Below are 24,493 nucleotides of genomic sequence, written 5' to 3' on the forward strand. Positions count from 1 at the left end.
GGCTCAAAGAGGTTTCTGTGGATCAGGCTCCTGTGTTTTAAAGTCCTGCTCTGGACAGCTTGTTAGACAAATCTTTTTTTCTGCCACCAACCTGACGCACCAAGGCAGCGGTGCTGAGCAATGAAGTGCGCTGCCAAAAAAACAGGGACAGAAAACTGGTGCGTAAAGCGGAAGTTGCTCACCTCGACCCTACCAGGGAATCGGGCAGCTCCGCAGAGACCGGCCCGGGCAGGCGAGCACCGGCCCCGGTGGGAGGGTGTGCGGGGAGGGGGGTGTGAGGGGGGAGCAGCAGGCGGGGCGGGGCGGGGCCCGGCCGCCCCTCCCGCGGAGCGGGGCCAGAGCGGCTCGGGCTGCTCCGGCACTCGGCCCCGCGTTGCGCTCCTGTCCCGGCCGGGAGTGCCCTGTTGCACTAGCCCCGGGGCGGCCGCCCCGTCCCGGCAGCCGCGGGGGGCTCTGCGGCTGCGGTGAGCGGCTCTCCCAGTCCCGGTCCCCGCCTTTGTCGGCGGCGCGGACAGCGGCTGTCCGTTCGTCCGTCCGCGCCAGGCGCGTGGTTCCTTTGTGTACAGCAGCTGCTCCTGAATGCGGAGGCAAAGCCCGTGGCTTGCCACGGAGCTTTTTAAAAATCAACAGCGCTCTTTTCCCTCCTCTCTTGCCTTCCCTTCTTCCCCCTCCCGCCGAGGCGGACGGGCACCCACCTGGGCTCTGCTCCGCGTCTCACCTCTCCTATCCTCTCCTTGTTTACCTGCACTTTTCAGCCGCCTCTTCCCCGTCGCCCCCCCGACCCTCTCTCATCCCGCTCCTCGGGAAGGTTCAGCGATACGCAGCTCCGGTCCCTCGGCGGTTTGCCCGCGCCCCAGCCCCGGAGAAGGCACCTGAAGGTGGATCTATTAAAGCTTCCCGGCTATCTCTCCAAGTGCACTTCTTGGACCAAAGCACCGGCATGGATGTAAGATTTTACCCGGCTGCGGGGGGCAGCTCTCTTCCCGGAGACCCCTCCAACCTGGACTTTGCCCAGTGTTTGGGTTACTACAACTACAACAAGGTGATTACTCCCGCGCGTGTTCATTCCTCCTGCTGCTGCCGGGCCGGCTCCCAGGAGCCGCACCTCGGCTTCGTCGGGGCGGGGAGGCTCGGGGCTGGGGTTGCCGCAAAGCCGGGCCAGCGGGGTCTGCCCGGCGGCCTCCGGTCCCGGAAAGTTGGGGGCAGCGAGTACTCGCGTGAGACGGGAGCAGCGGGGCCGCAGCTGTCAGGCCCGGCCCCTGGGGAGCCACCCCGCAGGCCGCTGCCTCGGACCGGCGCTTCGGCTAAGCCCGAACCCCGAGCAGCCCCGCGAGTGACTCTGCCCCGCGGCCGGGAAACAAAAGGCAGCGGGTCTTCGCTGCGTGTCTTCGCTGCGGGCAGCCGTGCGCGGCTCCAGCCGGGATCGGCACAACTTTTCCCCGCGTTAGAGCCGGTGCGGCCCCTGGGCGGGTCGGGACGAGCTCTGGGGGGGCTACGGTGGCCCTGCTGGGGCGGGAAGAAGGGAAGGGACCCCTCCCTCCGCTCCGCTCTTTGGGGTGATCCCGGCTCTGTTACGGCCAATCTCTAGCTAAAGGATTATACCAAACAGGAGGGTTAATGAGAAATACATCAGCGGCTAGCGCGGGAGGTAGCAAACGGTTTGGTGTTGAGATGATTGTCAGAGAAGTTACAGTATCACTTCTACCTATTCGCACCTTCTCTGCGGCAGGAGTATTTCACGGAGTGAGCGTTACAGTCAGAAGCGATAGTCGTTTCCCAGGGGCTACCTGCATTTACAGAAATATGTTTTAACGATGCGGGGATGATTTGTTTCACAAATCACCCAAATCTGGGAAAGGCAAAGTTCAGAATGACACTGTGACTCACGCTATTTTGAAAAAGACTTAGCTGTTTGCACTGGGATGTGTCAATGGCACATTGAGGTATTAGCATTGGGCCCTCACACAGGCACATAAAGATCCCTTTCACACTGTGTTTTTCCTGGTGCTCTGTTTGTCCAACCTCTGGGGCCTTTTGTGAGGCACTCTTGCAAGATGCTGGGGAAAAGAAGGGTGCAGCACGAAGTCTTAACTTCTCTTAAAATCTGCTTTCTGAGAATCCTTTCTGAAAGAGTAGCTTAAGTTTGATGAAACACGAGGATCACTTTGAGAGAGAAATAACATGTTCAAAAAATGAAGAGACTCAGTAGCTGAAAAAAACTTTCTCCCAGAGAAATGGCTTCTGAATGGACATCATGGGCTTACTCCTCTGTAGCTCTTTCCGACCACGTCCACCATGGCTGATGAGAAGTTCAAGTGAGTCAGTTTGTCAGGTTTGGGGGCTGCCTCTGTGTTGGAAGGCACGGACCCCCTTCCACTCGAAACCCAGCAGCACTGCGCGCACGGCCCTGCCTTGCGCATGCTCTCTGTGTGCAGGCTGTTAGCATGCTGCTTTGTTAGTAGTTAATATAGAAAGACACAGGAGGATGAATTAAAGATGAAATGTCAACCTTAACTTAGAATGCTGCTAAGGACTTAGATCTAAAATCCATAGTAAATGCTTACTGTTCTCTAATATGCCAACTAATTTGGGAAACATGCAGCACTGACTGGGAAGCAGCATGCTTACTGTAAATTTCACTTATTCAGTGACTTTATTGTGTTATGCATGGCAGGCATTTTTTCAGGCTCTGTTACAGGTTACTGTATGGGCTCTTTTTTAAATTCATTTTTATGTCCAAAACCTTGAACGTCTTCTGGAAGCCGGTAGTTTGTGTCCCTTAACTTGCTGCAAATGCAGAGTTACATGTAACCTTTTAACTGTATTTCCCTTCATCATACAATGAGAACAGAGCACGTATTCAGAAGTCCAAAGTAACTAACTTTTGACCTATTCAAAAACACATTTCAGTTGCTGTACTTCTGAACGTAATTTTGGCAAGTCACTTATAGGTCAGACTTCCAATCTGCAGCAGAAAATATTTTAATTAACAGAATACAGCAGAAATCTGCAGCAGAAAATATTTTAATTAACAGAATACAGCTCATGATGCATGTGTCCTATAATAGATATTTTTGTATGCATAAGGCGTGATTGGGAGCAGGCTTACACAGGCGAGGTTGGATTGCTGCTGCTGTGAGCTCTTCCTTGTCTCCACGAGGAAAGCAGCAACGTGGTATACAGGTGTTTCAAGGACAGAAGAGGAATTTGTGAATGAGTTCCTAGAAAGAAGGATCTTACCTGCATTAATCTAATCTCATTTTCTGCACTGTTTATGATCTGTAACTACAGGAATCATTATAAACTGTTGGGGTTATTTTTTTCTAATCTGAAAAAAAAGAGTATATTTTGAAATCTTCCCTCCCTCCCTCCCTCACTTCCCATCCATTCCATCCTTTTGCCTGTGTTCCCAAGGAAAATAAATGATTACTCTGTTAGGCACTGAGATGACAAGAAGGCATAGAAAAAAAAGGAGTTGAAATATTTACTCCGCTGAAGTAAATGGAAGAACTGTTATTGATTTCACCGGGGACAGTATTTCACTTCAAGTCTTTCTGAAACTCATTTGAGTTTCAGAACCCGCTCGTCCGTGCCTGCTTCATTGTTAGGAGCTGAATCCATATTCTCCTTGTGACTGTGACATTGCCAGTGACAACTGCTGAGAAGCAGGAAGTGTGATAGCAAGAGTAAACAACTTGTGTGGTTGTATGTATGTGCAAAGGCAGAGTTATTTATGTCAAAATATTCTCAGGATTATTAGACATAGCATTGATGGTGTATGGCCTGCCTGTGGAAAACTATTTCATATCACAGTGTCTGAGAATACTGAACATAAAGCATTTTAGTGTAAACACATTGCACCCTGTGTAGACAATGCTGTCTTCCACCTCCATGCCTTAAACAGATTTTCCCTTGACTGTGGAGTCCCTTTTGTGGGTACAGCACTGGCAAAAATATGGCAGACTGACCCATGCAGCCCCGGGCAGGACTGGGGGTCTCGTATTGCCCTGCAAGCAAAGAACCAGTAGCAGGAGGGGAATTGTGGTGTAAGTCCCGGGCTTGTAGCCGCACATGGTTGGGAGCTGCCCTGGCCCATATCTGCAGGTCCCCTTTGCTTGGATTCCTTCTCCACAGCTGCCTTTTAAGAGCAGTGTCATGCTTTTGGCGTTGGTTGTCAATACTGGGTAAGTAGACCAAAGTGTAAGGCATGTCACCCTGGGTTTTTTTGGGGGGCGTTAATTTTGAGTGTGTGATAGCCATTTGGAAACAGACTAATGTATGTAAGTATGCCTGCTGTTATTTGTAGTACAGCCGTTTCTAGAAAATTCCAGATTGGGATTGTTTCTGTTGAGAGGGTGTGCAACATGGTAAACACATGTAAAGGGCAAACGAAGGAAGGACACAGAAATACTGTGATTTGTCCAAGGTTACACAGTCACAGACATAGTCAGGGCCGCAACCAAGGTATTCTGAGATTCAGTCCGGTGGTTTGTGCTGAATCTCATTCACTCTAATAGGATTACTTACATGCTTAAAGTAAAGCATGTGCTTAAGTGCTTTGCTGGATCAGGGCCATATTTGATAAGTTTTCAGTTCTGGTGTGAGAGTACATAAATCGACCCTGCATGTGTCTGGCTGGTGGTGGTGGTTTGGGATAATAGTGATGCACCTCTGCTTCATGGAATTGCACTGGGGAAATCATGCCTGTTTCTAGAAAATTCCTGGTGTGGTATACTGAAAAAAACCAACAAAACCCACCAAAAAGTAGTTATAAAAAATTCTGACAGTTGAAAGAGACCAGCTGTTATAAACCATTCTGCTTCTGTTTTGAGCCCTTTTATTTTTCTGCAGATGGAGAATGATTTTGGACATTCTCTATAGTTTAGTTTTTTTCTAAACAAACATTTTCACTTACTGAGTAAATTACATGTCTTGTATTAAAAATATTTGGGGAGCTGCTATTCATCATAGCGAATACATTTTTATTATTATTAAAGGAACCATAATTCTTAAAATGCAATTTGAAAAAGGGAAAACTCCAAAACCTAAACGTGTACAGCTCTGTGCTTGAGTTACCATTATATTAAATTCCAGAATCCTTACTTCATTATTTAGCTGTCTGCATTCTATAATGTTTATCTCTTCTACACAGATTGTCCTTGAAGGATACAAATTTCAAACGTACATACCTTAATTTAGGCACTAGCATACATATGTGAATGTCAAAGCTTGATGTTTTTGGCTGAAATATTTTGCATTTTACAAAGGAAGCTCAGGAGGGTTATCTTGTTCTTCCAGAGGTAAAGCAAAGACAGCAGTAGTTTAGTAACGTGCTAAACTGGGGCGCTAAGTCATTTCTGTTAGTATGTGTTGTTAGGAAAAAATGGATTAAACTTATGCAAATGATTGAAAATTTCTCTTCTTACAAATTTGGTGTGGCTATATGTATGCATAGGTTTCTCTTTCATATAACAGATGGTGAGAGGCAATGGGTGCATGTATGCTGGTAAGGTAGAAAGTGCTGTGCTCACTCATCATGCCCTGCATGTATGCTGGTTTACACTGGGGCTCTACTCTGCTACTTCCAGGGTAGCCTGTGATGACTGGAAGCTGATGGGTGCTGTGGTCACGCATGTACCCGCAGTCTGACCATGACAGAGGCAGCCCCAGGTGGTGGGATAGTGCCAGAGAGCACCAGAGAGGTCCCACAAGATATAAGGTAGAGATGTGTAAGCAGTGACCCAAATACTGGTTTTGCTGGAGACAATTTAAGAAAGGGATTTGGAACTTTCTGTTGCAGTATCAACTCGGTAAACGTCATTTTAGCCAGTATTTCCAATTAATCTTCTTGCTGAACTGCTGCTTTCACAGAACAACCCTCCCCTGCCTCTGATGTCTTGAAATCTCAGGACTGTGCAGGCAGCTTGTGTGGGGGGCAAAATAGTTCCCACCGTACTTGGCTGTCCAGTCCAGCACTAAAGATGTTGAATATGTGATTCTCAGTACTTGGAAGCAGTACAATAATTGATGAGTATGTCCACAAGAATAGAAATTATAATTTGTATCATCACCATGGTTTGTATGATGCTATTTTTCAGGAGCAATCATCTCACAGGTTTCCTGATGTACTTGAAGAGCTAGCTGTGAAAGGAAGACCCTGTATGCCAAAGGTAGCAACTGTGCAAGCACCTATGCTGCTCAGAAGGAGCAGGTATAATGGCAGTACTGATTGGATTGTGCACTACACAGTTTTTTTTTTATTGCTCAAATAAGGCAGCTTCTATATCCAGTGTATCATTTGTTATCAAGACATAAGGTGTTGGTTGTATTCAAAGTATACTTAGTTGATTTTAAAAAATATTTTTAGGTGTTCTTGTTACAATGGGTTACAATTGTATTAAGATATATGTAATAATGTATGGTAATATATGATGATTGAGTTTAATGTGTAGCGATAATCTGAAGTATTTACAGCATGTGTGGAAGTGACCAGTGGGCCTGTTTAAAATAACGATAATTTGCAGCAATCAGAGCTCTGCATGCATGCTGTGGACATGGACACCCATTCGCACCTCTGCTCTAGGGTGAGGAAGTAGTGACTGAATTCACTGGGATGACAAGAAGCTCATTCCCATGGCATTGCCTGAATTGTTATTCATCCAGAGCAACTGAGTCCAGCCCAACCCTATAATGGATTACTATGAGTTTTTAATAAAATCTAAAGCAGAAACACAGGAAATAACAGTTTATATTCTTTGGTAGATACCTGAAATGAGGGTGGCTGGTGTCAGCTGGAAGGCATTGTGGTTTTGTGTGGTGTGTGGCAAAGTGAGGCCATTCAAACTATGACCTTTGGTTTGTGCTGCAGGCTTTTATTAAATTTACAGTTAATACATACCTATATATTTGTTGAATTCTGGCACTTCCTAAAACCCTAACTAATGCTATTGAATGCTGATAATCTAATTTAAGAGAAGAATTTGTACAGCACTAATCCTATCTTTTTATCTGTAATCACATTTCTACTACCATAAAATTGAGTGCTGTTATACACACCTAATGGCAGGGTTGAGTTTTCAAATGCTTCAAACTCTTGCCTGATATCAGCCTTCAATACTGTTACCTGTCTGTGTGATATATTTATAGAGTGCCAGTCACCATAGTATCTTTGCGATGATTGCTACCAAAATTGAGAACTCTTGAGGTGAAAATCTAATCAGGACTTTAGATAACAATATCACACAAGAGCCTTCTGGTCTTTGCCACTGTGCTCCCTTCAGATGAAGACTTTGATGAAATCATGCTTGCTGCTGTGTTATTCATTATTTATTTTTTATAACAAGATTTCTATTTCATATCTTTTTTTACTGCATGTTAGCACATGTCAAACCAGTCCAAAATCTGTTTTGAATGTATTCTCCCTGTTTGTATTCGAAACAATATATTGAAAAATACAGGCATTGCAGGGCTGCTGAACTAGCAGAACTAAAAGGGGAGACTGTTGTAATAGAGCTGCTTCTGCCACAGGTACCTCAGGTATCCGAACAGATGTTTTCCTGATCATTCTCAGACACTCCATGATAATGGGCAAACAGGCTGAAAATACTGTTTTCATCACATTAAAAATAACATGAGTTTTATGAACTGTGTGCTGGAGATACGACTGACTCAATTCTGTTGGAATAGGTGTTCTACCAAAACTAGACAATATTTGTTATTGAAAATGAAAAGTGTTTTAAGCGAACAGTTCATCTAGTTTTCAGTTTGTATAGTTCATGTACCACTTATTGGCACAGTGTTCTGTTTGCTCCTGCATGGCCAGTTTGCCCGACAGCTCATGTTTTGCCTAATAGCCTGGTGTAGGTATCAGGGGGGAAAAGAAAACGGTCCATTCTCAAAAACTGGAAATTGAAAGCTTCCCTTAATTTCCCTTTAAGCTTAATTAACAAAAAAAAAATTCCCTTTAAGCTTCATTAACAAACAAAAAAAAGGAAAGAAATCCTCCCCCACCCTCACAGCACTTGTATCTCTGTTTTGTTTATTTTCCTTGGAGACTGATCAATGTGGGTATCTTACACTTACATGGTCATTAGATCATGCCTGCCTTCGGCATTTCATGGGGAGAAATTGTTATTAATACAATGTTTTATTTTTTCTGTTGTGAAGTTGCAGCCTTACTTACTGTCTTGCTCACTATGACTGTATATCTTATCCTTCTTAGCCAAAGACTTGTAAGAGCTAAGACTAAATCAAATGGAAAAGAGTGGGTTGTGACATCGTGAAGTTAAAAATGGAGGGTATATTGGGGTGAAATGCCAGGATTTGGACTGGCAACCTCTGAAGTAAGGGATCTGTTTGTCTTCTACTTTTTTTTTTTAATAATTTTTTGGGGTTGTTGTTATGACCTTATGTGCTACTGGCTGAGGTGAGAGCTGCAGGGCCAATAGCATGGGTACCTTCTCACTGTCCTCATCTGCTTTGCAGAGTATGTAATTGATTATGTAAAATCATTATGTTAGAGCAGAATACTGCTCAAATAGACACATTTACATTTGGATTTTCTTTTCTATGTATTTAATGTTTGACGAGTTGTGATCAACTGGGCAACCTAACGAAAAGGTTGCAAACATGTAAAATTACCGCTGTGGTAGGGTTTGTGGAAAATGAAGTTTACATACAAAGGTGGTTTTGGTCACTGAAAGTGAGTTTTCTTAATTTTTTCATTTGGTTTTCTTAAGAAAATTTTTCAAGAGAAAATCTTTTTTGTTCATGTCCACTCGAAGTGGATATAGTTTACATTGCAAATCTGTAAGCAGCTGATAATGAGAAAAAATTAAAGAGGGATGTATAAACACTACTACGTTTTTAGTTTTGGTTTTGTTTTTTTTGTGTTGTGTTTGGTTTGGTTTGGTTTTCATTGAATCCATGCATGAAAACCACCTGAGCTGCGTAAATAATCCTTTCTATCCCAATGGGACAGCTCTTACTGAAAGTCACATATAAAGTCACATATAGAGGTTTGTAGGTTCAGGACATATTTGAACACTTCAATATTGATTAACTGTCTAATTTTGATATGAAAGATTGTGTTAAAACCATGCAAAAATCAATTGCTGCATAGCAGAGTAGCTTATTTTCAGAGCAGATCATATTTATCTGCTGTTCTTTTATGCCACTGTCTTTATAGTCACATGGCTTATACAAACAGATGAGTTTTGAATGGTTTAGGATACTGTATTTCAGTATTAGTTTGTTATTAATAAAAGTGCTTTTCTTAAACTATACTTTTATCAGTAAACTTTTATTGATGGAGGATTGGCAGTCCTCTAGTTTTTCAGCAATTTACTTTCTTAAATAAGAATTTAATTAGGCATGGGAAAACAGTGATTGTGTTTGCTTTTGTAGGTTAATACTGCTACTTTTGTGGGTTCTTGGTAAGCATGTGGATGAATGGTAATGATAATAGGTGGTCATGTAAATAGGGGATATCATGGTATTGACTTGTTCTAGTGAGAAACTTGATAGTTGTGGTTTCCTACCATAACCCAACATGGTTCTCTTTTTGCCTATTTGTTTGACATGGTTTGAGATACATTAACCTTACCTAAAACCCCTCTATTCTATATGTGGCAAAACAAACAGAATTTTACAGAAGAACTTTAAGGAAAACCAAGACTGCTCTCAACACTGCTCACAAATGTAAATACATTGTTGGGTGCAGTTACGATAGCTTAATTAGATTTGCACTACAAAGTAATCATTAAAGTAAATATGTTTTGTACCTATGTGACTTTCTGTCTGTGGTTTTCTGAGAGCGTGCAATAACTGTATTTCAAATAAAATGAAGTAATTTGTATCAATTTATTTTGTTCTGCCAAATAATTTACAAATGCAAGATGTTATTAAATAAAGGGACTTAACAGATGTTTCTGCTGTCCTTTCCTTCAGACATTTTTAAAACCTACTTAAAGTTATCTTTATGCTCCTGTGGTGGTGCAGCTGAGACCCGAGGAGCGCATGTGGTGTGGTAAATCAGATGTCATGTCATGCAAAGCAGCCTAGCTTCCTAAATGGTGGCTTGCATTATTGCTTCCGTGATAGAAATCTACCTGTTGTTTACGCCCCAGCAGAACTGCTGGTGAGGAAAGCCGCCTTTGTTTTGTTCTCGAACCTTGGTCTAAGCCTTTTTTAACATAATAGGTTTGTGCTGGGATCTTGGATGGTGTATGTAAGGCATGTAGGGTATTGAATGGCTTGTTGAGAATATGTAATTGTGGTTTCAAGGATTTTACAAGCAGTGATTGCCTGCATTCTCAGTTCTTATGGTTGTCTTAACTTAAGGTAATGTTTGAATTGGACATGTGGATCTTTGGCCTCAGTGAGGTATTTCAGGACGCCATCTTTTCCCAGTCATCATGCCTTATGGGGATGATGACTTGCTTCTGACATTTTGCCTTTGTGGAATCAGCTTTATGTGTGCCTTATTTATGAGACAACCTTTGGCGTGAGCTCTGCATCAACACGTTCCTTGGGTGGCTTTCTCTTGTCGCCTTGGCTTTGCTGCCTGCTTTGGCTTGGACCTGCTGGCTGATGGCACACAGCAAACACCTGAAATTCTTGGAGACACCCACAACTGGGACAACCTCAGTTGATGTGCAGCTCTGACTGAACAAGGTGAAAGGCTGGCAGTATAGTCTAGGGCTAAGTATAATTTAGATTAATCAAAGATCATAGGAAAACATAGTAGTTCTGTTCATTAAGTATGTACTCAAGCAGGTAAACCGGTAGCACTTGAGTATTTCACATAAATAGATTCGTGATAGTGTACAGCCTAAAGATCAGTCTTGCTGTTCTACCTGTAATTATTCTCAAAAGCCAGCTATAAAACTGCATTGTGAGCTTTGGTGTTCATTTTGCTGCAATCTGCAACTGTAGTTCGACCAGTTTAAGTAGCAAACCGTTTTTCTAAATTTTGTCGGCAAACAACTTGCGATAGGATAGCAGCCTTTTTCTGTCTTATAAAGTGTTTGAGTAAGGATGGCAAAGATTGACATCTATCAGCACAAATATATTGCTGGTGATAACGTGTCATACAACCATGCTGCCTATGTACCTGTATTCTTGTCTCTAGTAAATGGCAGTTTTTCAAGGGAGGTCTCGGACTTTGTCCTTTCGTTAATAGTCTAGCAGAGAGTTTACATACTGGAGAATAATCCCGATTCTTCACTTGATAACAGAGTGTGGATTTTTTTTTTATTTTTTTTTTTTAGCTATATGGTGTTTTTTGGAAAGAAAATTGGCAGCTGTTACTTTTAATACATATAACCAATAAACACTGAATCAAAAATGCGACTCTTGTACAGTCGCACGTTTTTAAAGCACAAACAATGTGTGTTGCTCTGCATCAGTTGCAACAGTCTTCCACCACTTGGAAAAGGTGAGGAAAGGTTGTTTGCGACTGGACAGGATGCATACATCAGGATATGTACAATTTCTTTGGAGATCATGGGGCTCCTTGTCATGACTAATAATGTTTGGATTGCTAAATAACATCACTATAATTTTTTCTACATCATATTCCATGAATTTGTGTGTTTATGCAGAATTATTTCTAGATAAAAGTTTTTAATGTTACTCCATCATGAGGCATAAATGAGAAACAGTGATGATAAAGAGCTTATTCATATAATGACTAATTGCAGGTGAACATTATGCTGTTATGCCTCATTCTCAATGTTTCTGTGACTCAAAAATTACAATAAACTCCATTAAAGTACCATGGCATCAATAGAGTATTTAAAATGTGTATGAAAAGATAAAATCTAGAAATCATAACAATATAATAGGTATCCATATGATTTTAGACTATATAAAGTGTTTGTTGATCTTCTGAGTTTCATTTATTCTCTGCATGGGTGAGAACTGAAATGAAGCATACATTTGCTTTCTGTCCCCCCAGATGTAACCTTTTTCTTTTAAAATAAATGTGAAAGTAAAAAAGAAGGAGCGATTTCCATGGAGGAAAATCAGTTCTGGTCCTTCAGAATCATGAGCTGAGACTGATGCTTTGCAGCTAGAGTGAGTACAAGCAATGCACCACAAATCTGACACAGAATTTTGTCAGTGAGAAATCTTTGATCTTGTATTTCATTTTAACTACAGTTTTTCCATTTCTTCTTACTTTGGTCTTACTGTTTTGCTTCATATTCAGCACTGCTGCGGTAGGAAGCAGTTGTCGCGTTCTCTGCTGCCAAAAGGAAATGGATATTTGTTTAGAAAAAGACTGGAGAAATGGCAGTGAAACACCTTGATGAGAAAGAGGGAATGGTGGCTAGAGAACACAGCTAAATATTTACAGTTTGAGGATCAAGTATTTCCAGAGAAGAGGCTGAAACTACATGTTAAAATACATGTCACTACGTTTAAAGATTTCCTGTACATTTTGGAGAACTGATCTTTGGCTCTTATTTGATCACAAGAGTGAGACAGGTTCATCCTTGCTCCTCTGTTAGGTTGGCTGATGGCATTGAAGCAAAGGAGCTCCTATCTGCAGTCTTTTTTTTTTTTTTTTGAAATTCTAGTTGCCAGGGATCTTTGAATGCAGAAATAAGAAATAACACAATTTTAGATGATGGATCTCAGTATGTATGCTAGAGCTAGGCCAGTTGCTTTATCGATCCCAACTACTGGAGTTTTCTGTGTGAAGATGATTTATGATTATCTTTAAAAGAAACCCCAACCAAACAATCAATGAGACAACCTGAACTTCATGTAAGGACTGATTTAAAACATTCTCAGCTTTTTCTTTCTCATACCTACTTTATAAGATACTCCATGGATTCAAAAGAAACGGGTGCAGTCCTGCTCCTGCGCAGAAGCATGTATCCTCTTTGAAGAAGAGAGAGATTTCTGTTTTTGAGTTGAGCTTCATAAACTTGCTGCAAAAAATTCAACTCGGAGGATGTATTTTGAAGTAGTGGTTTCTTGGGCACCGAAAAGGATAAAGCCAATTCTTTGTACCTGCTGACAAAACAAAGGAATCAGTACTGATAATATGTTATGTGAGGACAGGCTGTAATGTTTAGACGTGTTTCTCTGGCTGCTGAAAAGCATCAGTTCTACCTGCCCTCTCATCCTTACCAGAAGCAACACATCTGCCTCACTGAAAATCCTAAAAATGGTCTCCTGTTGATTTTGTTTGCACCTTTACTAAATAAATAAATCATTATTATGTGTTCCCTGGCTTAGATACCAAATGAAAATGAAGCAAAATGTTACATTCAAGTTGGGAAGCTCTAGATAATCTTCATCTCTGAAGTGTGAAAGAACTGACACATAAAATTGCAGGTCTGGCAGAAAAGTTTTTTTTATTTTTTTTTTAAATAAGTACCTTACAGTTGGAGAATTTAGTTTTCTCAAGAAAAGAAGACATAAAAATCCTGAAGTGTCTATGCTTTAGCAGTAATACTGAAAACAGTGGGGTGAGAGAGAAGACAGTGTTGTTACAAGTGTGGCTTTATAAACACTGGTTATGGGCTTAGACTTGGAATGAGAAGAAAGCCTTTGTTTTCCTGAGAAGTAAGGTCTGAGGCATTCTTTTTGTAATGGTGGGGACAAAGGGGTCGAAGCTTATGCTAAATATCATATACTGTGGTTGGCTGAAACAGGAACCAAGGGGTTAATTGTACTTTTAATTTTGTTTAATGTGGTTCTTTTAGGCTTCATGTTTACATTGCTAAACTTGCAATGTTGAATTTTTGCTATGTGCACTGTGATCTCAAGTGAGGCTGATTTGGACAAGGTAAGTATAGATATGATAGTTACAGACTCAACAACAGTCTTGGCGATGTGCATACAGCTAGTAATGAAAATTTATGTCTGAAGTGTAATTTTATAGTGGAAAACATTTATAAATGAGATTTACAGATGCTGGGAGTTATATCTGTGGATTCAGAGGGATAACGTAGTTTTTCCTTTAGAAATGATGTGTTTTTCCTTGGAGGTGTGAAGGGCCTTGAAGTGTCTGAAGGAGGAAATGGAAAATCTGTGTCTGAAAGTTTGGCAGACTGTGGATGCATGGTATCAAATTATTAAATGTTTTGTCTTGATGTGGATGTCTTGAGAATGCCTGTCTTAGTGCCCATTCGTATTCTTGAGCAATGCAAGTATGTTTCTCTTCTCTAGAGATCAAGTGATAATAGTGGATATCTTTATCTTTTCTTTAATCCACAAGGACAGAGCATGTAGTCTTGTTTGTGTATATATGATAAAAGTGGAATTACAGAATTAAGGGTTAGGTTACAGATTACCCTGATACAGATACAGCATAATTTCATTCTTTCAATCTTCTCTTGAAGAGTCAAGTTTATAATCCTATTTAGGTAGGAAATACATGCATTTTATACAGATCCTTTTATCATTTATAGAGTGTGCATGTAGACATAGTGATGAAATACATATTTTTGGCTAAAGTAAGGATACAAGCATTTAGCTTAAATTTAATAAATCAGTAAATTAATTTAAAAGGAATTCGGTTCTAAAAGACCTCTTGTATCAATATTTTTGTAAATGAATTAGAAGTTTTTGAGAATGCAGTGTTCCAGGGAAATATGCTTTATGCTTTATCCTGTGATGTTCATCGATACTTCATTTTAGTCCAGTGTGCAAACATAACAATGTAATTTCTTAGCTACTCATACAGGGAAATTTCTCCTGTCCTCTGTTACTGTTATTATTTTTTATTATTATTTATTAATAGTTATTATATCTAACTGCTCTTATGATTTTTCCTTTTCCTATCCTATGATAGAAAAACGTAGGTGGCATGTTTGTTCTTTTTAAAGATTATCTGGTGACTTCCTGAGGTGGTCCTTTGGTTGGAGCATGTAAAATTGAAACTTCCTTCAACTAATTTTCTTTGAAAAGTTGAATTAAATAAAGGTAAAAGTGAGCAGAAGTTGGTATGTCAACAAAGAGTTGACATGTCTTGATCTTGAGAATTCTTCAACTGGGGTGGAATTAGTTTAGTTATTGTTTACAAAAGAAATGGCCCAATTGTGTGGTACAGTAGTCAAAGGCCTGGTAAATCTACTTCTTTTTTTTGAAAGACTCTCATTTCTAGCACTGAACATGGTAGCTTGATGTTTCTGGAACTGCTTTTGAGTCTCTGCCTCAAGAAATCTGTAGATTAATTCTGGAATTCCAGAAAAATTTAGAAGGTAGTAAATACCTGCTGGTTCTGAATTGGATGACTCTTCCTGGACACCAGTAGCCTTATTTCTACAGGTCTGATTATTTACATTTGTAGCATGCTTTCCTGGGTATTATTGATCTCTGAAAGGTACTGTGAAGATTTGCTGCTTGCTTATAAGGCAGTTTGAGTGCAAAACTCTTATTATCATGTTTATTTGCTGCTATTTCTTAGTATGTTCCAGTACAGGTACATAATTTTGTGCAATTAAGGTGTGATTGAAAGCCAGTATACAATTTTTTTAGAGGTTTTTAGCTTTGTTAGTTTTTGAAGTATGGGTTCATTTGTTGTGGGAGTTAAACTCTGAAGTTGGTGGCTATAGCTGATGTAAAAGTTTTCTTCAAAGCCTCAGTTATCCAAAGTAATGATTCGTCTTACTTCAGCTCTTCAGCTGCTTTACACTAACAATAGTATTCTATTTGTCTATGCTCTTGTATCAAAATGGGAAATTAAGTATTTTATCTGGATGAAAAAAATGAAATAATTTTTCTTTTTTTTTTTTCCTCTTGTAAAGTAGGTTTTAAAAAAAGGCTGGGAGGAGGACCTGTGAGGCTCTTTTAGCACTGCAGAGCCCTGAAGCTCAATGTAAGTGCTTTTATCTTCAGCCTAATGTATCAAAATATCATGGAGGGTTAGCAAGATGCTCCATCCCTGGCACACTTGGCCTTTGTGCAGGGGATTCAGGGAGTGGGGCTTGTCCAGCCTGGAGTTAAGGGAAGATTTCAGGGGACTTAACAGCAGCCCCCTGACCTCTGAGGAGATGGTGCCAGGGTCTTCACAGGGATAGGAGGTGGGAGGATGAGCAGTAACAGACACAAGTTGAAATGAAAGGTTCAGACTGCATATAAGGGGAAAAAAAAATCACAATGGGGTATTGGAACAGGCTGCCCAAAAGGGTTCTCTCTATCCTTCATGTTTTTTTAAAGATCTGGCTGACGAGAAACCCAAAGCAAGCAGTTCCTGAATTCAGTGTGGCCTGTTCTTTGAGCAGCGGTTAGATTAGAGATTGCCTGATGTCCCTGCCAGCCTGAATGATACTGTGATTGCATGAGGGGAATAGGTAGCAAAGATTAATTTGATCCTCCCTGTACTGTTTTAGAAAAACATGGATTTGGAAAAGTGGAAGTTTCACCTTTGCCTTGGGAGGCCCATGCACTGGGAGAACCAGACACTTGTTTTGTATTCAGTATAGCTATCTGAACTCTGGCGAAGAGTTTGCTTTGAAGAACTAGGATGGGAATCCCAGTTTTGCAGACTGTGCATGTACATCCTGATGTGACTGAGCTGGTCATTGTGACCTCTCTAGAGCCCATGGATTTAATACAGTGGCTGGATACCTATTTCTTTGTAGCTGCATGTTAACTCTTCAGAATTCTAGGCACATGATAACTCATTTTTTATTCTCCATAGTATTCTTTAGAAAAAATTATCCAGAATAAGGTAGTTCAAGCACCAGAATTTCCTATAAATCCTGTTACTTTTGACGCATGGAAAACCAATCGTAGTTCAACACAAACTTGGAGGCGTAAAGTAGTTTTCCTAGAAGATATTCATGGAAGAATGTTTCTTAAATGAAACTTTTGACTTAAGTAGGCATTAATTACTGCATTCTTAATTTCTTCTTCCTCTCTAGTTTGATTTTTGGAGGGTATGTTGAGGCTAAAGTACCCATGTATGAGAGGAATGGGGAATATGGTGAACTTTGGAATCATAGATTGAATTATTTGGTATTTTTTAAAGTCCTAGTTCCAACCTAAGTCTTCATGATATGTAATTGTACCCAAAATGTTTGCATGTAGTAGGTTATTTTGGATTCCATGTTGAAGACACCAGGAAAGTATCTGGTTTTCAGAGGATGTGTATTATAGTTTGAAAGTGAAGCCCTTTAAAATGTCACATGTCCACATTGCTCCACCTAATCACCATCTGTATTGCAATAAATTAAGCATTGACTGTTTTGTGCAGTCTGAGAAGCCTGGGACATACCATGGTAGTGATTCAGGTCATTACTACCTGTTAAGAGAGCAGCTTAATCAACTTGCTTTGCGGGGGGTGGGGGGTGGGGGGTGGGGGGCAAACAGTAAAATTGAAAAGAACTCATGATTGTCTTCCAAACCCAAAGATTTCACTGTCATTGAGACCTGCTCCAAACATTGAAAGAAGTGGGAGGTTGTATCTTGGCACATTTCAAAGTAGCTTTTTTATTCTTACTAAAATATTGTGTAATCACATCAATTTATTAATCAGAACGAATCAGCTTTTCCAGCTTTAGAGACATTAGTCTCATAAAGTCATAGACATCCTAGAATATGGACCACGATTTATTACATGTGGCAAAAACATGCTGCCACAGGAGGAGCAGGAGCTTTCCCTGTGTTCGTGTTAGTTAATAGAAATCCTCCTTAAAACATTCTTTGATGAGTATCCTTTTTTATGAAACAGAAAAACAGTACTTTTAAACCCTGTTGGATTCCAGGAGTTATTACGTTTTACATAATACACAGTTTATTTTAATAGATGCCACAGTTCAAAATAATGCATTTTTAATACTACTTGTAGAATTCTACAGATTCATAATAGCACGTGGCATGTTAATATCCTCTGTGACATCCTACTGGTCATATCCAGCTGTGATAAACAGTTGTATATGCTATAAAAGTGACATCTATTATAAAAATAAGGATAACGCAAAAGAATATAAACAATCCCTTGAATTTGTAAAGACTGTTACAAATCTTGCATGTTAATTTGAAGGGAAAAGTACATGCTAATGCTAAGTTTATGCCTTCAGTTAATAGTCCTTTATTCCTTCAGGAGAAAAGAATCAAGCAGCTATAGTTTAAATGAATTTAATGAACTGCAAAGACTGACATTTTTGCTATAAAAGTCACACTTCATTTAATGAAGTAGTTAAATATTGATGCTATATTAAAATACAGGCTGAATAAAAATGGCAGTATGGTTTTCAAAATAGGAATTTGAGCTGTTTTTTTTTTCTTGTTATATTGAAAATTTCATGAACTGAGAAAAGGGAAATACAGCAGAATATCTCCATAATAAACACAAAGTACTTTGTTGAAATAACATTAAAGTTGAAACAAACCCATAAAAGCAAGGAAATTAAGTCACTGTCCTATAACTCAGTAACTTTGTCCTTAAGCACTGAATCTCTTAAACAAATGGACCCAGCATTATCATCGTTCAATGTGCAATATTTTCCAAAATTCTTGAAAACGAAGATAGATTGTAACCTTGAGGTACAGGTGGTACATAAAAGACCTAGCCGTGTATTTATCCAGGATGAAGAATTATATAATGGTACGTTTGATCTTAATTCAAAGTAACTGTGCTTTAAGTGCTATGATTTCGGTGGCAATATTCGGGCAGAGCTATGTTGCCTGTGTTGTGCCTTCCAAACACTGATATCATTTGAATTTTCAACTTTATTTTTATATCTGCATTTTCACCATAGTAACATAATATTGACAATTGATAATGGAATATTGCTGACAAACGTGGCTGAGGTTCTTCCCAGCTCCAACACCTGTATGATGGTAAAGGGAAAATAAAACAAGAATGAATATAATCATAGATGTAAACGGGAACAACGATTGAGTGATGATATGATCAGCTTCACTTTGGTGGATTGAATTATGTTGTACTATACTAATTGTGATATCAGGCTTCTGTGTCTAGTAAAATACTGAGGATGGTATCTTTAGCCTGTTGAAGTCAATGGAAAAACTCCTATTAATTTCAGCTGCCTGAGATTTCATTCTCAGTGGCTCACTTGTGAAACAATGGCAAATTGATTTAGTACATTGTTGTTTGTTGTTTTTTTTTTTTTTTTCCTTTTTCCCTTGGAAGAGATCTTTATGTAAAATGATTTGTCTTTTGACTTTCATGCTTTTACTTTGAAAATATAAATTTTAATTCAGGATAAACAGTCTTATTTCTTTCTCGTACCTATTATGTAAACACAAAGACGATGAAAGAAATTTGAGCTATTTTAAAAGTGGGGTATAGTTATGTACACAATGTCTAATAGAAACCAATGATAAGGAATGCAGGTTTCCAATGGAAGACTAACAAATTATTTCTAGTAACTAGTAGCTATGAGGTATAGTCTCTGTATGTGTTCGTGGAAATGTGGTTTAGGCATTTATTTTTGGTTTATTTTTGTTTGTTTTTTAAAGAAATCATTGGAATATGAAGAATTAAGTATATAAATGTATTTGTATCTGGAAGATGCGCAGTATCTGTTTATGATAAAGATCCTCAAAATTCTTCATAAGATGCTAGATCTGCATGTATTTGTATAGTTATGTCTCCTGGTATTTTGCCACAGTCATGGTCGCTGATCTGTTTTCTGCTGAATAGAAAAGAATAAGGTATAACCCAAAGAGAAACATGTGGCAATATGTTTAGCTGTCTGTATCCTTATGTAGGTTAAGTCTTTAAAGAAAGAATTGCAAAAGGTACCTGAAAAGGTATTTCTGTGCTGCAGATGTCCAGTAGTTACATACTAAAATGCTAATATTAAAACTGTAGCAGTGCTGCTGTGTTTAGTAGTATAGGAAAAAATGTTTTATTAAACACTAATTTCGCTAGTTATTTAAGAAGTAGCTGGCTTTGCACAAATTAGCTCTCTTTTTAATTCAACATTGATGGTCTAGGTCTTACACATTGTATTTATGAATAGGGCACTCAATAACTATGCAAAATTTCTATTTCTCCCATGGGGATCTGTGCTTTGATATATTCTGATCCTTATTAAATTTAAACAGGATCAAATTTATACAGCTTTGGCAGAGATTTATTAAAATACACTGAGTGGACAGCTTGTGGGAGTGCAGTGTGCTGTAATAACATATGCCTCTTACCAGAAAATAGTAATTATTGAGAATCAAATAAATCTGTAGGAGGTTAAGTATATGTGGAAAAGATATCAATTGTAGTTTTCTACAACCAGACAGAAGAAGTACTGTGTGAAGATTTGTTGCTGTGTAAAGAAACGAACCACTCTTATAAACCCCTAAATACTCCAAATGTCACTTACCAACAAAGCTAATATCCATCTAGTCTTCAAAAAATGTTAATGACATTTGCTCAATAGCATTAGATTAATTATTTAGTTCTCTTCATCTGCATAAGAGGCTATAACAAAGATTTATTAAATGCACTGTATTTGTTATCAAGTTTTGTAAATTTCTTTTCCTCATCAGAATCATGTCCTTGGAAAGAAAGATCCAAATTTATGGTTGTGGATTAACCAAAGAATTTTTCTTTTTTTTTAAAGTTAAAAATATATAACATCCATCACTCATCCAAAGCTGCGCAATGGCCTGTTTAACATTAGATACGTTAGCCTTTTAAATTACTATATGAGGTAATTTCACTATTCTAAGAACTGAAGAATTGATATGTGGGTCAGTAAAAGCAGTAACTTCTGGCATAGTTGTGGTTTGTATGGAGCTTCTGTATCTAAATTGGAGAGACGTCTGTTTGGTAGGTGGATAAAGAATTGGCTGGATGGCCATGCACAAAGAGTTGTGATTAATGGCTCAATGCCCAGCTGGAGACCAGTAACGAGTGGTGTCCCTCAGGGATTGGTGCTGGGACTGATCCGGTTGAACATCTTTGTCGGTGGCATGGACAGTGGGATTGAGTGCGCCCTCAGCAAGTCTGCTGATGACACCAAGCTGTGTGGTTCGGTTGATACACTGGAGGGAAGCAATGCTATCCAGAGGGACCTCGACACGGTTCTGAGGTGGGCTGATGCCAACCTCATGAAGTTTAACCATGCCAAGTGCAAGGCCCTGCACCAGGGTCAGAGGAATCCCAGGCACAGCTACAGCTTGGGCAGAGAAGAGATTCAGAGCAGCCCTGCGGAGAAGGACTTGGGGGTGTTGGTTGATGAGAAAATGAACATGAGCCAGCTTCGTTGTCCGCTCACAGCCCAGAAAGCCAACCGTATCCTGGGCTGCATCAAAAGCAGCATGACCAGCAGGTCGAAGGAGGTGATCCTGCCCCTCTACTCTGCTTTCTTGAGACCTCACTTGAATTATTGTGTGCAGTTCTGGTGTCCTCAACATACAAAGGACATGGAACTGTTGGAACAAGTCCAGAAGAGGGCCACAAGGGTGATCAGGGGCTGGAGCACCTCCTGTATGAAAACAGGCTGAGAAGTTGGGGCTGTTCAGCCTGGAGAAGAGAAGGCTGCATGGAGACCTCATAGCAGCCTTCCAGTATCTGAAGGGGGCCTCTAAGGATGCTGGGGAGGGACTCTTCATTAGGGACTGTAGTGACAGGACAAGGGGTAACGAGTTAAAACTTAAACACAGAAGTTTAGGTTGGATATAAGGAGAAAGTTTTTTACTGTGAGGGTGGTGAGGCACTGGAATGGGTTGCCCAGGGAAGTTGTGAATGCTCCATCCCTGGCAGTGTTCAAGGCCTGGTTGGACAGAGCCTTGGGTGGCATGGTTTAGTGTGAGGTGTCCCTGCCCATGGCAAGGGGGGTGGAACTGGATGATCTTGAGGTCCTTTCCAACCCTAACTATTCTATGATTCTGTGATCTTGTGATACAGTTCGTTGGCATTTCAAAGCTTGAGACGTGTAAAAATGGTAACTTTGGGAAAGTAGTCCAATACTTTCAGGGAGCATAGCAGAGACAGATGGGTGTTTCCATGTCTTTTGGGCTTTGGGTCTTCCAACCAAATTTTCCTTGGAAGTCCAGAAAAGAGTGGACTTAAGGTACCACACTGGTTCCTTCAGTTGCCCGTGGAGTTCATTACCTTGTTTTCCATCTGTCTTGTCTGCTATTATTTCAATCTAAAATAGTTTTGATTTTGAAGCAGTAGTTATGTAATTTTTGTGGCATAGTAATAAGCCATGATCATGTTGGGTTTTTTTTATGGATTAGGGATGCTTAAAAGTTAGCGGTATCCAAATACACTATATTGTCAATAACAATGTGCATGAGTGTTTTCCATTGTCAATAACAATGAGCATGAGTGTGTTCCCATACTGATGTGACCTTCAGGATCTACGCTTTGCTAGAGATCGTTTAAGCAAGTAGGACTTCATTTGGACTATTCTACTTGGGTTTCTCCATGTGGCATGAAAGGGATGGAGTAATTTCAGCAGGAAATGTATTTCTCATGCTGATTGTATTAAGTGACTTTTTAGAGCAGATGCATTTAGATCGAGTTTGTATTTGATTTAAAACCAGTACAATCAGAATTGCTGTGCTTTCTATTGTGAAAGTTGTCTGGTTTCTTGGTAAGAAATGTAAAAGATTCATTTTGGTAAGAATCTTTATGCTTGCACAATTGTATCCTTTTCTAAAAAAAATCACTGATTCACACTGATGTAGATGTGATAGAAATCTAGTTCATTCCTTATCAAATTAGTAGCGGTTCTTTTATTAGTCTTTTGTCCTGTTATTCTCTCTTCTTATTACGGTTCCAGACATAGTTCAAGATTTTTCTAAATCAACTAGTAAAACCTGATTACTTCAATCTAGCAAGTGTATTCTATTAAAATAGCTTATGTTCTGGTTTTGTTCTTTATTGTAAGCGAAGAAACACTGTGTATTTGTTAAAAGGGAAATCAGAGCATTTGGGTTCCAATCCCCTTTCAGTTATTGCATTGCTGTATGACCTTGGGCAAGCCCAAGTTTATTGTGCCTGTGCTTCACTGACTTTTTCTGTGAAAACAGAGATAATTATAGGGACCTCCTGGCAGTCCTCTGAAGCTTAATTCAATGCTATCTGTGGAGGGTTGTGGGAGACCTTCCTAGGCACTACTACAGACATTCCTATGCATTCATGCATATTACTACTGTCTGTAGTATACCTTGTTCTGTATGAAGTATATATGGATATATAATGTGAATCAGCATGTTTGACTACCATCTTGTATAATTATGACATTTTTATTTCCCTTTATGTTTATAGTATTATATGGATGTAGGAAGTATGAACAAATTGTTTTTCTTAAATCCACAGGTGTTTTGACTTAGGTGTTTCCATGGGTGTCAGGATTGTTATTTTTTTAAGCAGATATGCTGTAATGGATTTTAATTTATGTGGGATTAATAAAAACTGATGATGCTAAAAACAGGAATTGCAGAGTCAAGTCACTATAATGGCTTACATAATTATGCAGGTAGCGATACCGTATGCTGGGTAGCTGCCCATTTATCCTAAATTTTCCTGTTTAAGGCTGTATGGAATCAATGGAATGAATACATTCCAATTGTGGAATAAAACTGGGAATCTATTCCTCTGTAGTCTAAGAAAATCTTAATCTCATCTGTTAAATATTTATAGGTCTGCTTTTAATTTTTTAAGCCAGTTAAGGAAAACTCAATGTTTTGCATCTAATTCCTGTTGTGTTTTCTTGTTTCTTTTGGAGCAATACAGATTAAGGAGTCCTTTGGTTATAAACAGACATAAGATGTTTCTAGTTTAAGCACAGGAAATTTATTGTTGAAAAGGTATCTTTATTTGTTGATGGAGACTAGCTACATTATGCTGACTTGTGTTTACTTTTATTAAATCTGTGATAGTAAAATTGTAAATCTTCCAGGGGTCTTGAGTAGTTTATAAGGAAAATCTTCAGATGATTTCCTCTTTTAATGTCTCAAATCAAATGTATTGTGACAAGCTATGTGGGTATGAATTTATTCATTCATCACAGTAAATCAAGTTAGCACAATGACTTATGAAAGATCATAATCTATGTGTCAGACGATCACATCTCTTCTTACTTTGAATTGGTGCTACTGTCTATAGACTTTACTACAGGCCCTAATAGAAAGGAAGATTCTTGTCTGTATTGAGGGGATCATTAAGGATTTTTAAAAATCTATTTTTCTTTCCTTTTTACTAAAATTTTCTCTTGACTGAAATAGTTGGATGTTTTGTGTAATGCAAAAATTATATTTGTTGGCAGGAATAAAACAATTTATGTAATAATTAGGTCATGGGTTTTGTGTATGGTCTACAAAGACAATGTAAGCTGAAGTTAGTTTTGTAGTATTTGAAGACAGCTTAAAAAAATGGTTCTAGAATGTCAGTGGCTAAAAGTGTTCAGTTTCTTTTGAATAATGTCTATTTCCTTTTAGAATCGCATTGATTAATTAATAATGCTCAGATAGTAAAAGTTTTAATTTGAAGATAACATATGAGGTACAAGATATTAATTGCACCAAAGATAACATGCTAATTAAAAGGTTC

The 24,493-nt window shown here is 39.4% G+C and overlaps 1 protein-coding gene across 2 annotated transcripts in view; it reads left to right on the top strand.

Moving 5' to 3' along the window:
* Window positions 1-337: 337 nt before the first annotated feature.
* TOX3 (TOX high mobility group box family member 3) overlaps window positions 338-24,493 on the top strand; it is a 77,337-nt gene continuing 53,181 nt past the window's right edge. For both annotated transcript variants that reach the window (XM_061469051.1, XM_061469050.1), the window contains exon 1: window positions 338-1,042. In XM_061469051.1, the coding sequence (XP_061325035.1) occupies window positions 941-1,042 (102 nt within the window). In that variant the 5' untranslated portion in view covers window positions 338-940. The remainder of the gene's footprint in view (window positions 1,043-24,493) is intronic.

The sequence above is a fragment of the Pezoporus flaviventris genome, unplaced genomic scaffold, assembly GCF_033815535.1.
Source record: "Pezoporus flaviventris isolate CSIRO_AGI_PZ_B2104156 unplaced genomic scaffold, CSIRO_AGI_Pfla_v1 ptg000054l, whole genome shotgun sequence".
NCBI classification, from domain to species: Eukaryota; Metazoa; Chordata; class Aves; order Psittaciformes; family Psittacidae; genus Pezoporus; species Pezoporus flaviventris.